Consider the following 17,698-nt stretch of genomic DNA (forward strand, 5'->3'; position numbering starts at 1 on the left):
CTAAGGCCTTCCCTTAGTTGACTATCTCCAATTTATCTATCCTGTATATACCTTACTGGTATACAGATGCTATCATGTTGTTTCTCCCAATGGAATGGGTACTCCTTGAGGTCAGAGACTGTTTTTTAGCCCTTCTTTGCATACCGTGTGCTTAGCGCAGTGCCTGGCACATAGTAGGAGTTCATTATTTACTAATTCTTTTCTTAAAACTTCCTATAGCTCCCCTGGCCTCTCAGATCTTACTCCTACTTTATTTTTAAAAATGTTTCATTGTGAACTGTCATTAATCCTATTCCACCACTGCTTTCATCCTTAATTCCGCCTCCCTCCTCCTTCGTTCCAGTCTCTGGGGAAGGACTGGCCTTTCTTGTCAGTGCTACTCCCTTTACTTATCCCCTCAACTCCTCAGGTCTCCTTTATCCTTGGGGAAGGGGGCAAGTTACATGACCCACTGTTGCCATTGTTGGCATCTGCCTGTTACTTTCACTTTAAGGTCATGGATTTTACTACTAGCTCCTTTTCTGGATTTTGTCTCAGTTGAAGTTTTTCTTTCATTGCTATTTTTCATGTACCTCACCTGGTAGGTCATACATTAGCAGCTTTCTTCCTTCTGTACTCTTTTTACAACAGGAAAGTACATTGTTACAAGCCTTTGTCAGGAGCACTCCAAACCTGGCCGAGGGTTTTTCATTCTAATATTCCAAACTTTGACTCACAAATCCAAACCCTACTCTCAGACAGCATCTTAGTCAGTTCCTTCCAGATGATATCTTCCTCCACCTTCATCCCCATGAATTGTTCTAGAGAACTCCAGTCTGATACGGATGACGCCTTTTAAGAGAAACACACTTACCAATGACCTCTTTGTACACCCTCTAAGCACTTAGCGCAGTGCCTTGCATACAGTATGTACTCAATAAATATTTACTGAATGTTCAATATGAGTAGCTTCTTTTCCATGTACCAGATGTGGAAAAGGAAAAATTTGAATTTAATGAGATGTTTCTCCGTATTTCCACTTGTAAAAGGGTTGCCTACTTTTCAAATCATTTTTTTAATAGCTGAAAGTCTAGTTCCCTTTATTCATTAACTTTTGGAATTTGCTTGAATCTTAATTAAGGCCTCAATCATAACAGCAGGGGACTCTACTAAGAGGTCTGTGAACTCGGGTTTACATGAATATTTTGATAATTATATTTCAATAGAACTGGTTTCTTTTTTGTAATCCTACATATTTTTTTACTTTATGCATTTAAAAACACTTTTCTGCGAAGAAGACCATAAGTTTCACCAGACACCAGAGGATTAATCTGGCAACCCATGATAAGCATGAAACAGTCCATTTCTGGATTTAAGCTCACATGCATGGAACCCTTAACCAGTTATAATTTAATAATATCAAAACAAAGGCTACAAGGGCTTCTACCAGTCTGAAACACACCCAAATCCCTTTTGCCTTAACTTAACCTAGATGCTATGGCATCTAGAAGTTCTGCTGGTTTGGCATACTGTTAAATATTCAGTGGGAAACAAAGGGGACTCAGTCACTCCTCAAGGATATGCAGACCCCAGATACCCCTGAATATTATTAGTCGAAGGTAAGCCAGATAAAGATTAACATCAGGAACTGGTAAGTCTTCCTCTGATGCTCAGTAATTCCTCTCATAGATACAGCTGCTATTTCTGTGGACACGTCTCCCTACTTTAGAGAAAGTGTCCCTACAGCCTCTATTTGTTGTAGACACTTATCACACCTCTCAATTTCATCAACAATCTGAAAAGCTGGATAATTGTTCCACTGCAAACTACCTGGATCCCCCAATTTTTGGTTTAAATGTGGAGTCAGAAATAAAGTCAAATGAGTTTGACCAATAACACTGAATCTGACCTATTTAAAAGTAAACATCAAACTGATCAGAGAGGAGGCAGGCAAGGCTTTATAGTTTGCCTCCAACGTAAATGTCTAGAGTAGTGTAATTTACAGGACCCCTCCCCCCCCCCCCACCTCCCAATCACATCAAAGGAGCTGCTAGCACAGCATTCATTCTGCACCGTTCTCCTCGCTCATTTCCTGTTAAAATGAAGATATCTACATGGATGAGTCAACAGGAAATAAGAAGGAAGAGGATACACACAGTCCCATGCAAGCAAACTTGTCAGATGAGAGAAGACAAGAAGGTCACAGCTAGCTCCCCAAGCTCCACCTAGTTCCTGAGGTCACCCGGTTTTTTCTATAAGCTTAGGAGAAGACAAAAACCCTTTCTCCTTCTTGGGACCTGCACTCAAGTTATTTCTAAGGGCATCTTATGAATTCCATAACAAGCTGCTGCTAGTCATTCCAAAAAGAAAAGTACTAAAATGAAAGCCTTTCCCTTTCTGTGGCTTCACCTACAATATCCCTCAAATTCTTGGTTCTGAAAGACAGGCTTCCCCAGAGGATATCAACGAGCTGAACAGCCAGACTCATACATAGTAGCAGATACTGCCCAGAAGACCACAAATGCTAAGAAATGCTCAGGTAAAAGTCTCCATAAAGTCTTCATGTACAGAATGCCCTGTGGCAGAACTACATGAAACTATCCAAAGGGCTCAAAGAATAAAAGGATTTGAAAGAAAAGAAAAAAGGTTGCTGATTTCCCTCCTCTAGCAGACATATCATGAAAATAAGGTCAGCAGGCAATTATTCAAAATCAAATTTCTGGGGCATTTTCCCACAATGAAAACTACACCATAATTCACAGGAAAATACTTTAATGATTTTATGTAGTGGGCTCTGTGAGCCCAACTACACTGCGATACCTCAAGTGTTGTAGGAAAAAATCCACAAAAGCATAAATTATCTCCCTTTCTATCTGTGCATGTTCCAAACGCTCCCAGAGCATGCCCTGTTACCAGCATCTCCTCTAGGTCTTTTCTCCAAGACATGGTCTGTGGGCAGTTCAAGCAAGAAGTCTGGCTTCGAAGCCAGCTTGTCCTTTCTTTGGCTTCTACCAATACTTGAAAAATGGTCCTCAAAGACCCAGCAGGCGCCATGCCCTGAGCCCTCAGAAGTCGGCTTGCCCCGATGCCCCAGACCCCTTCAGGCTCGACCTCAGATTCTTCTGTTCTATCTGGCCCCTGATTCGGAACAGTTTTTTCCTGGCCTCCTTCTGCCGCTTGAGCTTTTCCTCCTCCTCCTTTTGCTTCATTTTAAGGTGCTCTTTATGCTGCTGGCGATGCTTGTCCTTGGCCTTCTTCATCTTGTAACTGTGCACGGTGCCCAGAGCGGCCAGCAGGGAGAAGATCTGATTTGGAGAGAGACCCAAGTCATCAGAACAGTGTTTCACAGACAGAACATTTTGTAATCTCTTAGTTTCAGAGAAGCCCAGATATCAAACCTGAGTTCATCAGACAGAGTTCAGATGAGAGTAAACTGAATTGTCAACCTTTACCAAGTACAAAATGATGGGAAAATACAACCTATTATATCTGCCTTTGTCTTCTGTAGATCTTTCTGATAACATTGATGAAGAGTGTTTATCTGTATGTACCTCTCTAAACACTTCAGACTCTGGGCCACCGTTAAGTTAACAACATTAGAGCTGGTACTGAAATTAAACTAAAGCAAGAGAAAAAACTCTTGCTTTTAACGAGAACTTGTTTTAGGGAACAAGTCTGTTTTTCCTGAAGTCACAGAAGGGTAAAATAACAAAACAAAAATGATCTCTGTGATTTCTACCCAATGTCTTAATCATATCACCTAACAGCAGTATCGACCATGAAACAGGACACTCTGCTCACATTCGTGAATGCTAGAAACACTCATGAATGAACCCTATTTGCATAAATATTACAAATACAAAACTGCTTTTGCCTTTTCACCCCCAAATGAGATGAAATGTGCTTTAATCTTGGTAACTCCATTCTTTCCCTTAATGAACCATAAATAACACGTGACTTGAAGAGATTCAGGAAGCTGTCTCTGCTTGGAGGCAGATGATCGTCCTCACCCAATTCTGAGAAAGCTAGGTTTTCCCCAGACACAAATGGGGATGCACTGGAATGGTAAGCAACGCATCATAAAATCACATCAGAATACAACACATAGTAAGTCATAACAACATCCTACCTTTTTTTCATGAGGCTCTCTGATAACAGCTGGCCTCACCCGATCTCTGGGCACTTTGGCACTCTTCTCCTGGTTCTTAGGCTTGCTCTTAAAAGGCAGGGCCTTCTGCAGAGCTTTGGGAATGTGGAGTGAATTAAAATGCTTCTTCTGCCTCACTATTGGCTGAAAAAAATAAAGCCATACAGTACAATATTTTCAAATTATGTTTAATATGCATTTTTTTTTCAAACTTTGGCACTTAACCTCCTTAGACTTCCCTTACCACACAAAAAAAAGCACTAAATTTCACCTTCAGATACAACTGAAAAGTAATTTGTGTACCATATTTCTTGAGCATGTTACATACACACACTTCGTTAGGTGGCATGGAGGGTACAAAGACACACAATTTTGTTAAGGAGACATTTGAGATTATACTCTATTATTATTAGCAATTAACTTAAACAAACATTTATCAGGATCCCTAGGTAAGAATTCATGGTAATATTTATACCATATTGGCATGTAAATGCTTTGAAAAATTTAAGTAAAAGAAATGAGAATAAATGATTACATACTACTTGATTTACTATTATTACCTTGGTACTTTATTCTTTGAGTGCAATGAATTACCTTATATAAAGAATCCTTGCTCTGCTTCAGACGGATACCATTTGCCAGGCGAAGTTGGCCTGTTGTCCTCATTCCCGTCCAACTATTTTTTTCACCCACTGGTTTCAACAAAGATGTTACTGGATTATAGAAGGTTGGGATGGAAACAGGATACCAGGTTCGCATGAAGACAATATCTAGAAAACAAAAATTCTTATTTAAATTTATGAAAAAAACTCATTCATTCAAAAAAGTCCATTCATTCTCTCAAAAAATATTTATTCAGAGTTCACTAGGTCCAAGGCACAATGTTAGGAGTTTTGGGGAATACAAAGGTGAGACGCAGTCTCTTCCCATTACCATTCAATAATTACGATGTCCCATATCCATCAGTATATTCTAGAAGCAAAAGCACTAGTAATTCACCCAATAGCTCTTTGTGATTTTAAGGATTAATCTGTAAGAAGCCAGCAGTCACTAAAATGAAACAAATATTCCTTCTCATTAAACCCCCATTAAATTTTATTTTAAAAGGCTGACACCATAATTTTAACCAAAGAGAATCTATACAGTCTAAATCTATCAATAATAAAAATAAAACATAAGATATTTCAAGTGCAATGGCCCCCTAAAAATCTCTTCTGAATAATGGCTTCAACTCCCACGAATCAGCAAATACTAGTAAAAAAATAAATTACCTGATTCAGATCAGAGGATTACTTACCACTCATCAACAACTTATCTTCAAAGGTGGCTCTGAAGGCACCTTCTGGAGCTCGAAGAGCCTTCTTAATCTGTCCCCTTATCCCACTGACGGTACGGATTGCAGCACCTTCAAACTTGGCCACTTCCAGGGCAGAGTTGAACATTCCCTGTGGGTGATTTTTATCAAAAATGATACTGCTTCTTTACCCAAAACTTTTAAATCAATGATTGAGAAGTTTTTTAATGTGAATAAAATGCAGATAACCAAAATCCAGTCAACTTAAAACTGACAATGAAAAAGAAATATTTAGGGTAAGTGGCAGGCAGCCAGGACAGAGTGTGTCCTCATTAATATACTTGGGGTTCTGCTGTGCTTTAATACAGCACAGACCTCTGGAGAAGTGAGGCCACTTGCAAAGAGTTAAAAGTCCTATAAAATGATAACCCTGGAAAGGAAAAGTATTTGCTTAACAGATAAGAATAAACACAGGTAATTATTGCATAGACCTATTCTCTACCATGTCTCAATCCAGACTCCAAAAAAAGCTTATATTAAGAATGAAAACTTACCAGAGAGTAAAAACGAGAGGATCCTGTTGTACTTCTACACCCAATTAGCTGATGATGTTCAGCCTGTACACCTATGGCTCTAACTTGTACAATCTCCTCACTTTACCTGCATTTTTAAGTCGTGATACGCACGCAATGTACTACCAACACTCCATATTTATGGTTATTTACAGAGTCCCTACTGAGTCATCAGATTTTTCACAATTCTTTCCCATAATACAGATATTATTATCTGGATTTTACAAATGAAGAATCTGAGGTTTAGGGAAGGCAATTCACGTGGTAGAGGAGGAAGAGGACTGCAGTTGGAATTAGGAGGCCCTGGATTCATATACTGTATTTTCCACTTTCTACCTAGAGTTAGGCTACCTTACCTAATGACAAACTAACCTGGGCCTCAGTTCCATCATCCGTACCATAAGAGAGTTGGACTAACTGACTCCTTAAGGTCCTTCTCAGTTCTCAATTTTTGTTCCTATGAACTGTCCAAGGTAACAAAGTCATCGAGTAGGCCAGGATTAGAACACAAACTTTTTTGAATCCATTTCTTTCTTACTTCATTTACTCTTTTAAGATTTCTAAGAATGCTTGCAGGCACAAAGACATTTAAAATGCTTTGTGAAGTTTAAATATAAACAGGATCATGTTTCTAGTTCACATTAAGTACTGAATTGCTTAGCATTTTCTTTTTCTTTCTGCTTTAGCTTGAACATACAAACCTTAATAAATGAGGTGTTCTTGAAGATTTTAAAGGGAAAACCTGTTAGCTTTAATTTCTTCACAATTGTTATAGATTTGTCCAAGTCAAGGACAACTCCTGTGGCAGCTATCCGAAAATCAGTCTAAAAAAGACAACAAAAAAAAGTGAGTATTTGTGGTCTGACATTTTATTATACAATTGTGTTTCATTTACCATCACTAGGAAAGATCAGGTACTCAGGCTCCAGTAAATTAAAATCAAGCCAATAAAATTTAGTGCCCCTTCAACAGCAGGGTATTTAAACTAGGGTCCACCAAGGTCCATCAACAGAGAGATTTCAGGGGGCCTGTGACTTTCTAAAAAATTATTTTGATAAATGCATTTTAATATAGTTTGTAATACATTTAAAAGCATTATTCTCAAAAGGGTGCACCAGAGTACTAAAGGAGACACAAAAATGGTTAAGAAAAAACCTAATAATGAGCTATTCAGAAGAGATTAAAAAGAACTTCTGATGAAAAGTATACTTTGTTTTTTATATAAATGCAGTTTTACAACTCTGAAGTACTACACCACACCTATCAGATTGGCTAACATGACAAAACAGGAAGATGATAAATGTTGGAGAAGATGTGGGAGAGTAACTAATTCATTGTTGATGGAGCTGTGAGCTGATCCAATCATTCTGGAGAACAATTTGGAACTATGCCCAAGGGCTACAAAAATGTGCATACCCATTGACCCAGCAATATTGCTTCTAGGGCTACATACCAAAGAAATTATAAAAATGGGAAAGGGTCCCACGTGTACAAAAATATTTATAGCAGCTCTTTTTGTTGTGGTCAAGAATTGAAAATTGAGAGGATGCCCACCAATTGGGGAATGGCTGAACAAGCTGTGGTATATGAATGTAATGGAATACTATTGTGCTAACGAGAAATGATGAATAGGAGGACTTCAGAAAAACTTGGAAAGACTTATATGAACTGATGATGAGTGAAATAAGCAAAACCAAGAGAACATTATACACAGTAACAGCCACAATGTGCAAGGACTGTTTCTGATAGATTAAGCCCTTCACAGCAATGCAAGGACCTAAAACATCCCCAAAGGAATCTTAAGGCAAAATGCCACTCACATCCAGAGAAAGAATTATGGAATCAAAATGCGGAATGAAGCAGACTGTTTTCTCTTGTGTCATGTTTTTTTTTTCTTATGGTTTCTCCTATTTGTGTTATTCCTTCTACACATAACTAATGTGAAAAGGTGGTTATGGATCACAGATAGAAACAGGTCATTTTCTTTTGTATTATGTTTTGTCTTGTGTTACGGTTTCTCCCATTCACTTTAATTCTATGTGACATGCATTTAATAGGAATGTACGTATAGAACCTATATAAAGCTGTATGCCATCTTAGGGAGTGGGGAATGGTGGGAAGGAGTGGAAAAAAAATCTAAGATATATGGAAATGATTGTCTAACACTGAAAACAAATAAAATAATTCAATTAAAAAAGTATAGAAAAAAAGAAAAAAGAAAAGGTGTTTAATAGAAATGTATGTGTAGAACCTATATAAGACTGCATGCCATCTTAGGGAGGAAGAGGAGGACGGACAGAGAGCAGAGGGAGGAGAAGAAAATCTAAGACTTACGGAAGTGATTGTTGAAAACTGAACACAAATAAATTAATTAAAAAAATAAAAGCAAAATAAAAATCCTAAAAAAAAAAAAAACAAAAAAGGAATGCAGTTTTATACCCTATCCCCACAAGGAGAAATAAAAGACAGTATGGCAAATCACATGAAGTAAAAACTTCACTGCAGAAGCTTTTTCCCAAATCTATAACTAACCCCAAACATTAAAGATGCTTCCCAAACACAAGTAAAACTATTCCAGCATCTGAGTTTACCATTGTGCCACTGACAGACTGAATCGCCAAAAATCCAGTTCCCTGTGGGGTGATAGGACCTAAAAGTAAATGAAAAAAAGAAACACCATGAACCAAAAAGGGGAAGGGAAAAGATATGGAGGACTTCAGGAACTACTTCATGATGCCCCCAGCAATCAAGAGGCACAACTAAGGTCCCCAATAATTTGCTCATCATACACTGTCCCTCTGAGAACAGGGAAGGAAGTATTTCTACATACTTTCTGATGGTAAAATCATCCAGCTTAAGCTCTCAATATAAGGTTCTCAAATTCTTTCCTCTCAATCTACAATTCTTTACTTATGGAGGGCTGAATGTCATGAAATTGTATAAAGGGAAGAAAAACTAACAATAATACCTGAAAGGTTTAAATTAACTAGAGGATCAATCACTCTAACCATTTTACCCCAAAAGGTTGCTCCACAATGCATGTGTTGTGGGGTGTATTTAAGAAGCCTCTGTCGCCCATTATGGTCTTCAATGTGATATAATGGGATAGTCTGAAATCTCCTCCATCCAAGAGAGAAAATTAAAGGATCTCGAGACTTAAGAATTTTCTTATACCAACGGTGCTTCTTCAGACGCATCTAAATTGAGGGGAAAAAAAAATTCTTTCATTAGATCATTAGATCATTAGAAAATAAAAGCCCACTCAATCCTGAATTTCTATATGTTAAGGCTTCATTCAAGTTACTTCAACTTTAAAGATGCACCTAATAAGAAAGGACACTCCCTACCCTCAAGGAGTTTCTAATCTGTGAAAGGGGAATCAACATAAACATAAAATAGGTATAATAATATTAGGTACCAAGTGAAAGAAACAAAGAGGCCATTCCCTGAAAGATAACTCGTTAATGCATATGAAGTAATCAAAAGAAGAAACCTAAGATATCAATAACCACATGAAAAAATGCTTCAAATCATTAATATTTAGAGAATTACAACACATCCATCACCACTGGCAAATATGAGTAAAAACAGGCACACCAGTGCACTGTTGGAGGAGCCATGAGTTCGTCGTCACTCTGGAAAGTGATTTGGAACCATACATTTTGACTCATCTATACCACTATTAAGCCTATGCTCCCGAGATCAAAGACAGAGGAAAAGAACTCGTATGCACAAACATATTTATAGTAGCTTTTCTCACAGTTGCCAGAAACTAGGAAGAAGTGCCCACCTACTAGGAAATAAATGGCTAAAAAATTAGTCTATGACTATTCTAGAATATTATTATACCATAAGAAATGACAAAATGGATGGTTTCAGAGGAAACTAGGAAGACCTCTAGGACCTGATGTAGAGTGAAGCAAGCAGAACTCAGAACAATGCACACAATGACAAAATTCTAGAGAAAAATAGATTTTAAAGACTTTAGAACTCTGATTAATACAACCATAAACTACAAGAAGATGAATGACAACACTCACCGCTGGCCAGAGGTGCTGGGAATTAAGATTCAGAACGAGACATGGATTTTTGGACATGGCCGATGTGGGGATTTGTTTTGCTAGACTGTGAATATCTGTTGTGAGGGTTTTGTTTTTGTTTTCTTTAACTGTTCAAACAGGAGGGGAGGTGAAGCAGCAAGAGGAAAAGATTATAAAAATAAATTAATGAATAGATTTTTGAGAATAAAGGATTTCTTAAAAAGAAAATTTAAAACAGGTAATATCACTTTCAACTTGGGAGAATTAGAGGCAATTTCTTGGAAGTGGTAGTAGAACCTGAACAGGGCCACAAAAGAGGATTTTGAGGAAGGAGTAGGTTCCAGGCATTAGAGCTGACCCATAGAGATACACAGAGACTCAAGTCCAGTGCAGCTAGAATACAGAACACATGAAAGGGATCGATGTGAAATAGGGGAAGAAAAGCAGGTTGGAGCTATACTGCAAGCAGCCTTAAATGAGAAAAAACATGAAACTTAAGAATGCCCACCTGTACATAGCCCACGTTGCCTTCACTATTACCCAGGCCACCCAGAATAATTGGGTAGTGGGGATCAAAGTTAAGCACAAACTCGCAGGGGACATTCTCTATCTCAATCCGGACATACATCCCAGGTCGGAAGCCTTCGTACTGAACTCTGGCCTCGTCATCTTGATCTTCAAATTCTGCCCGGTTAAGCTACATATGAGAAAAAAATCATAATAATACTGTTATCTATATTTTAAAAATGTGATAAACATATCAGTAATTTTGAAATTCAAGAACCATGGATAATTCTTCAAGTACTATTCCTAATGCCAAAAAGAACTGTATTCTCACAGTGGTACATGTCTTTAATCAAAGCAATATCTGGGTGTTGTCTTTGCTTCTTCAAGGAACAGTAAATTTGGATGACTAAAAAGGGCCTATCTGCATTTCTTCTCACTGTACAGTATAAAATTTCAACAGGGTTCAAGTATGTCTTATTAACTCAAAAGTTCCCACTCTTGATGGAATGTTTTCTTTCCCTTCTGTGGCTCTTCTAGCATTTCAAGGCTGCCAAGTCATGGACTCAAAGAAGGGACGTGTTCAAGCAATTCTTGTAAGATTAACTGGTTCTTGCTTCACTGCACAGAAACTTTTGTTCTCCTGACTCTACTGTACTCAACAGCTCTTCCTAACCTCTCCTTGAGTCTCCTTCCTCCTTCTAAGTAAAAATGATCCCTTCTATCTTCCTGAGAAAATCTATGCTGGCCTTATCCATTCTATGCCTCAATCCCCTGTATGTCATCTCCTGTTCTGGTCTCTAGTCTATCATGAAGAAACAGATGATCCTCTTTGGAGGGCTAACCCACTTCACTTATCCTCAATCCCATTCCTTTCGACTTACCCCATTTCCAGCCTGCAGCACACCCATCAACTATGGCCTCTCACATTTCTCCTTATCCCCAAGCCCTGGTTGATGAACATGTTCAGGTTCACCCTATCTTTAAAAACCTTCATTGAATGTTACACCAAGCTCTAAAACTACCATGCTAGGTATCTCTTCACTGTGACTGCCAAATTCCTAGAAAGAATTGTCCATACTGAATTGCCTCCTCCTTCCTGAAGCTCTTGGAATCTAGCTTAATCTGCCTGCCCACCCATCCACTCTTTGATGAAGCTTGCCCCTGTGCCTTTAAAGAGGCTACCTCACCTCTGCCTCAATCCCTCCTCAAATTAGCTTCTATTTACTGACCTTTCTGTTGTTGCAGAATTGAAGTTTCCCCACTTTGTTTTTTGTACCCTACATACCTTGTACGCTGTAGTGTACATGGTTTACGCATACATAGTATAAATGGTTTCAAGTTAAATTGCCGTATTTGGTTGTTTTTCTTTTTTGGTCATGTGTAGTGAAAAGTAGTTATACATAGTGCAAATGTTCTGTTACAAGAACACTTTAGCACAGGATTCTGTGGTGGTTGTCACTGATGTCAGAGGCTAATTGATACAGCGTGGTGACCACCATAACGGCTCACATAAGACTTCTGTGAGACTGGATCAGGGCAGAGGTTAGAATAAGCCTCTTCTTAACTCTACATTTACTTAAGTAAACTGGCAATCTTCCTTTACATAGGACAAGGTATTTAATAGAGCTGTATTGATTTCACTGCAAAGATGTAGGGCACCAAAGGAAACTCACTCCGCTTCCCCTTCATGAGGCCAGGACATCTTATCCAAACTCAGAGTAGGGATTATTTCATTCTTTGTATTTTTATCTTGGCAATTAATAAATGCTTGCTGAATGACTACTTGACCTAATGTACATTTCCCCCAGTACCAAGCACAAGATTCTGGACAAGATGCTCAATAAATGTTTAATGAATTTGGTGAACTGAACAGTGTTTAGAGCTAGATTTTAAAATAACTTCCTGCCCCAAAGCTTACAACACTCCTCAGTAGCAGGCCATGACCAAGCCCCCTTTTAAGCCACAGATATTTCCAGACCTTGCCCCAACGTGCACATGCGTGCCTGCGTCTCCCTCTATTTCACCACCATCCCAACTTATCCCCATCTACTTTAGCTCCAACATCACACTCCTGGGCCACGCAGTAATCTTTCTCCCCAAAAGACCCTGCCACAGAACTTGTGGCTTCAGTCTCAGATGCCTTGCATTCTACTTCCTCCATTTCTGTGCCTTCCTTTATGAAAATCTTGTTTTCCATTCCTTCTTACACTCGCAGAAGGCCAGGGTTACATGGCTGCTTAGAGATCAGCTGCTACAAATAAGAAAACTCCATTCCACAGTGAGCCAGACTTGTTGCAAATGGTGAAATAACAGCAGGGCTAGATCATGAAGCCTCCCAATTACTTCTAATGTTTGTTTGTTTAAATAATGATGATGATAAATCACATTTACTCAGTGCTTACTATGTACCAGGCACTGTGCTGAGCACTTTACAGATATTATCTTATTTGGTCCTCATAACAACCCTGGGAGTTAGGCGTTATTATCATCCTCATTTTATGGATGAGGAAAACAAGGCAGATAGTGGTGAAGTGACTTAGCCAGGGTTACACAGCTAGTAAGTATATGGGCCCATATTTGAACTCAGGGCCTTTGGCCTCCAGACCCCGCACTCTAATCACCTGCCCACCCTAGCTGATCACTTAAAAGTCCTATTGTACGAAGTCCTATTTGTGTATCCACAAAACAGAGCCACAGGAAAAGATAAAAAAGGGCAAGGTGGAGTGAAAAGGGGAACAAAGAGTCTGGTTCTAATAATAGCAAACTCTCCAGCCCACACATGGGACTGACACGCTCTGCTGGGTTACCTGAGCCTGTTTCTGCATTTCACCTTTAAGATCATCAAAATAGGTGGTTTCTCCTTCATCATACTCGTTATCAAATAATTCTTTCAATTTCCGCTTTTTCTCCAGACGCTTTTTCTTTGCATCATCCTCCACCTTAGGTGTGTCTTCCTCCTTAACTTCCTCCTCTACACTTTCAACCTGGTGAAAAGGAAAAAATAAACCTCAATTCTAAAGGGGAAAAAAAGTTTTTAGGATTGTTTTCATCTTAAATCAGATTATGGGGTTTTACAACATACAGTGCACACAGATAAGGGGAAAAACCCAGAAGCAAAAATAGTTGAACCTATGCCCTCCTGAACTCTCTCCATCTGTGTCCCTCATTAGACCCTGGCTTCCTGGCACATGGAACAGGACAGCTTTTGATCTATTATCTTTTAAGAACATGAATTAACCATGAACTTACTTACCTGAACTTTGAATTGGTCACTGCCCCTTCTTGCTACCTTTTTTCTTAGGCATGGTATTTGTACCCCACTCCCCAAACTCTGCTTGGGATTCACCAAATGTCTCTTTCCTTCTCCTTTTCCACCAATTTCATAATGCTAAAGGTTTTAACTTTAAAGCCTTAAGCATTTCTCACAAAAGCTGCTTTCTTGCAACAAGAAATAAATCTTTGCACAAAATAGCTCTCGTAATCAAAGTCTGATTTCTAAAATCTAAAGGAAATTAATACAAATTTCTAACATTAAAATCTATTCACCAAAAGATAAAATGGTCAAAGGATGTAAATAAACAGCTCTCAAAAGAAACATCAACTATCAATGGCTATCTTTAAAAAGGGCTTAAAATCTTTAGTAACTAGAGAAATGCAAATTAAAACAACCAACAGTTTGACCCACACTATCTAATAATCAAAGATGATAAACCAGACAAGTTCATAGTTGACAGGGGTACAGAAAAATATATATGAATTTACTACTGGTGCAATCATGTTGGAGAGCAACTGGGAATTATGCTAGTTATAAAAATGTCTGCTTAAAATAATCCTACTTTCAGGTTTAAACCTCCCCAACAAAGACACCAATAACAAGAAAAGATCTATCTGTAAAGAAGTATTTGCAGAACAAATATCTGTAACAGAAAAATCAATCAATCAATCAATCAATCAAAACAAAGGATACTTCATGTCTTGCAACTGGGGAATGGCTAAACAACCAGTGGTATGTGACCACAATGGAATATCAATCTACTATAAAGAACAATGAAAATGTCAAAGAAAGAGGAAAACCCATATCACGTGGTAGAGAGAGAACAAGACAAAAAGACTATATGCAATTTACAAAACCTGTGTAAGTGAATTCAGCTTTAACACTGCACAAAACTCAGACCACAAATGGCTGCCACTCCCGGATGGCCAGCACTCCAGAAAAGCTTTCATGTGGTCTCACTTGAAATCATCTCGCACGTAGCCAGCTGGATGCACACAGGCAGAAGTCCCCAATCTTCCTTCATGCATTTTCACTTACCTGATTGTGAGGATTTTTTAAAGAGAAGTTTACATCTAACATAAATAAGACTGATTATTTCCTCCCTCCTGAGAAGTTCCCCAGAAACACAGCATCCTGTGAGTCCAGAGAGCCATGGGTCAGAGGTGAGTGGCCCCTTCCCAAACAATGCTCCCTTTTGCCTGAACACTTCCTCCCAACACAGTCCATCTTTTAGGCTGCTACAAAATATTCCCTTAAACTAAGCCAAAACGTGCTTGCCTGCAGCTTCCACCCACATGACAGCTCTTCAAATAACTGAAGAGAATTATCACTCCAATCAATCTTCAGTCTTCTCTCAGTTATTCCAAATTACTTCAATGAGTCCCCCTCCCATGAAGGACTCCCAGACCCTTCATCTTCTGGGTCACCCTCTCTCAGCACCAGCTTAGCCACATCTTTCCTAAGTGTGGAAGAAAGACCTGAACCTAACACTCCAGATCTGACATGTCTGATTTCCAAAGTCACAGATTTCACATTCATGAATTACAGAAATTTAGGCTAAAGTTGTAATAGTTTTCTGGAAGACTTACCACACTGATGTTTTAAGTTTGCAGTCAACTAAAAAAATCCTGAGGTCTAGCTACAAGTACTATAGTCTAAAGTTACATATCTTCTTGTCTTAAGGACAGGATTCTGTATTTGGAATCCTGGACTGTCAAACCTAGAAAAGGCCTTAGAAATCAACTAGTCTCAGACTTTCATTTTTATAAGAGAAAATGAAGGCCTTGATCTTATTAAATTTCATTTTATTAAATGTGATTTATAATTCCAGGCTATCAAGATTTTTAATGCCCTGTCTTCCAATATATTAACATCCATTAATTTGTTAAATGTAGCATCTGCATTTTTCCTTCAAATTGCTGATAAAAATGTTAGATAAAAAGGGGTTAAGGATAGTCTCAAGGCATTGCACTGACCACCTACATCCAGGCTAATCTATTAATCAGTTTCTAAAAGAAAGGAGTAATGATAGTCTAAAGGACAATCAACTCTGTGGCTGCTTCCTGTGCAATTCTGTATGATCCCCTTCAAATGAAGGACAAAAAAATCTCAAAAATTCCTGATCACAGAGGGTAACAGCAACTAATATGAATGTTCAAATGATTTCTGCTTCAACACCCATTTTTTCAGTAAATGGGGAAGGTTTGATATACTTCTCTGTCTAAAACCCAGCCCATCCTCCCCCCCAGTCGCAGACAGTAAGCATATCTTCCTTCTACATGAGAGGTTTGTGTGCTAGGAAGAGGGTTGTATCTGAAAGGTGGTGAAAATATACCTCCTCCTCTTCTTCCTCCTTCTCCTTTGGCTCAACAGATTTTCCCTTATGTACATCCCCAGTCTCCAGGTCTTCAAAGTCACCATAGAGCTCTTCTGTTCAAAAAAAAAAAACAAAACCACTGAAGGACTATTGTGAAAATTCCACATACTTCAGATTGAGCCCTATCAATTGACACTTTTAAGATTCACTATATGGAAATGTGCACTCCTTTTCCTCTTCCATTCTCTGCCTTCTTTGCAGAGTTCTGCATTCTCTGCCTTCTTTGAACAAATGCAAGTCACAGAGTGCAATCAAAATGGTGGAGTAGAAGGATGGACCTGCTCTAGCTTTACCCCCATACCCCATAAAATACCTGTAAAAATGACTCTAAACAAATTCTAGAGCAGCAGAAGCCAGAAAAGGACAGGGTAAAAGAGATTTCCTGTCCAAGACAGCCTGGAAGGCCAACAGAAAAGGTCTATCGCACCAGGCTCGGAGCGGAGCACAGCCCAGCTTTGGCCATGCAGAGCAGCAGGGACAGGACTGTAGCAGGCTGCAGGGTGCAGAATCATGGGTACCAGCAGTGGTTCCCAGATTTCTCATCCCACAAAGGCCAAAGACAGCTTCAAAGGTCAGTAAGAAAGCTTTCATATGGGTGAGAAGGGAGCTCGGTCTGGCTCTGGTCCCAGCTCCAGGGTGGCAGCAGTCACTGCAGCAGCAGCATCCACTTTTGAAGCCCTCAGCCTAGAGACCCTGGGGGAATCAAGTGGCTGATCTGGGTCTCAGTCCTGAGTGGTGGCCCTGGGATGAGGAAGAGTGCTGGCTAGTGGAGCTGGTGGAGGCTCTGGAGAGGGAATCCTGCTCAAAGACTAAGGGCCAGGAGAGGTGTAAACTCCTCTCCCTTGACTGTGCCACCTTGGAGGAACTGAGAACTTTCAGGTCCCTAAAGTATACTCTTACAAAGGACTCAAAAGTCAAGTAACTGGCTGGGAAAATGTCCAAAAGAGGGAAAAAAATAAGACTATAGAAGGTTACTTTCTTGATGAACAGGTATTTTCTTCCATGCCTTCAGATGAGGAAGAACAATGCATACCATCAGAAGAAGACATAAAAGTCAAAGCTTCTGCATCCAAAACCTCCAAAATAAATATGCAATGGTCTCAGGCCATGGAAGAGCTCAAAAGGATTTTGAAAATCAAGTGACAGAGGTAAAGGGAAAATTGGGAAGAGAAATGAGAGATGCAGAAAATCACGGAAAGCAAGTCAATGGCTTGCTGAAAAAATGCTGAAGAAAATAACACCTTTAAAAATAGGCTAACTCAACTGGGAAAATAGATTCAAAAAGTCAATGAGAAGAATGCTTTAAAAAGCAGAATTAGCCAAATGGAAAAGGAGGTTCAAAAGCTCACTGAAGAAAATAGTTCTTTAAAAATTAGAATGGAGCAAATGTAAGCTAATGACTATGAGAAATCAAAAAATTACAAAACCAAACCAAAAGAATGAAAAAATAGAAGACAATACGAAATATCTCATTGGAAAAACAATTGACCTGGAAAACAGATCCAGGA

The 17,698-nt window shown here is 39.0% G+C and overlaps 1 protein-coding gene across 3 annotated transcripts in view; it reads right to left on the reverse strand.

The window, feature by feature from the left end:
- Positions 1-2,734: 2,734 nt before the first annotated feature.
- The window catches only part of BMS1 (BMS1 ribosome biogenesis factor), a 38,094-nt gene continuing 23,130 nt past the window's right edge, over positions 2,735-17,698 (reverse strand). For all 3 annotated transcript variants that reach the window (XM_072628015.1, XM_072628016.1, XM_072628017.1), the window contains exons 14-23: positions 16,149-16,243; positions 13,347-13,523; positions 10,541-10,729; positions 9,009-9,189; positions 8,584-8,642; positions 6,694-6,816; positions 5,424-5,571; positions 4,721-4,896; positions 4,109-4,270; positions 2,735-3,284 (exon numbers count right to left, since the gene is read on the reverse strand). In XM_072628015.1, the coding sequence (XP_072484116.1) occupies positions 3,045-3,284; positions 4,109-4,270; positions 4,721-4,896; positions 5,424-5,571; positions 6,694-6,816; positions 8,584-8,642; positions 9,009-9,189; positions 10,541-10,729; positions 13,347-13,523; positions 16,149-16,243 (1,550 nt within the window). In that variant the 3' untranslated portion in view covers positions 2,735-3,044. The remainder of the gene's footprint in view (positions 3,285-4,108; positions 4,271-4,720; positions 4,897-5,423; positions 5,572-6,693; positions 6,817-8,583; positions 8,643-9,008; positions 9,190-10,540; positions 10,730-13,346; positions 13,524-16,148; positions 16,244-17,698) is intronic.

The sequence above is a fragment of the Notamacropus eugenii genome, chromosome 1 (genome assembly GCF_028372415.1).
Source record: "Notamacropus eugenii isolate mMacEug1 chromosome 1, mMacEug1.pri_v2, whole genome shotgun sequence".
NCBI classification, from domain to species: domain Eukaryota; kingdom Metazoa; phylum Chordata; class Mammalia; order Diprotodontia; family Macropodidae; genus Notamacropus; species Notamacropus eugenii.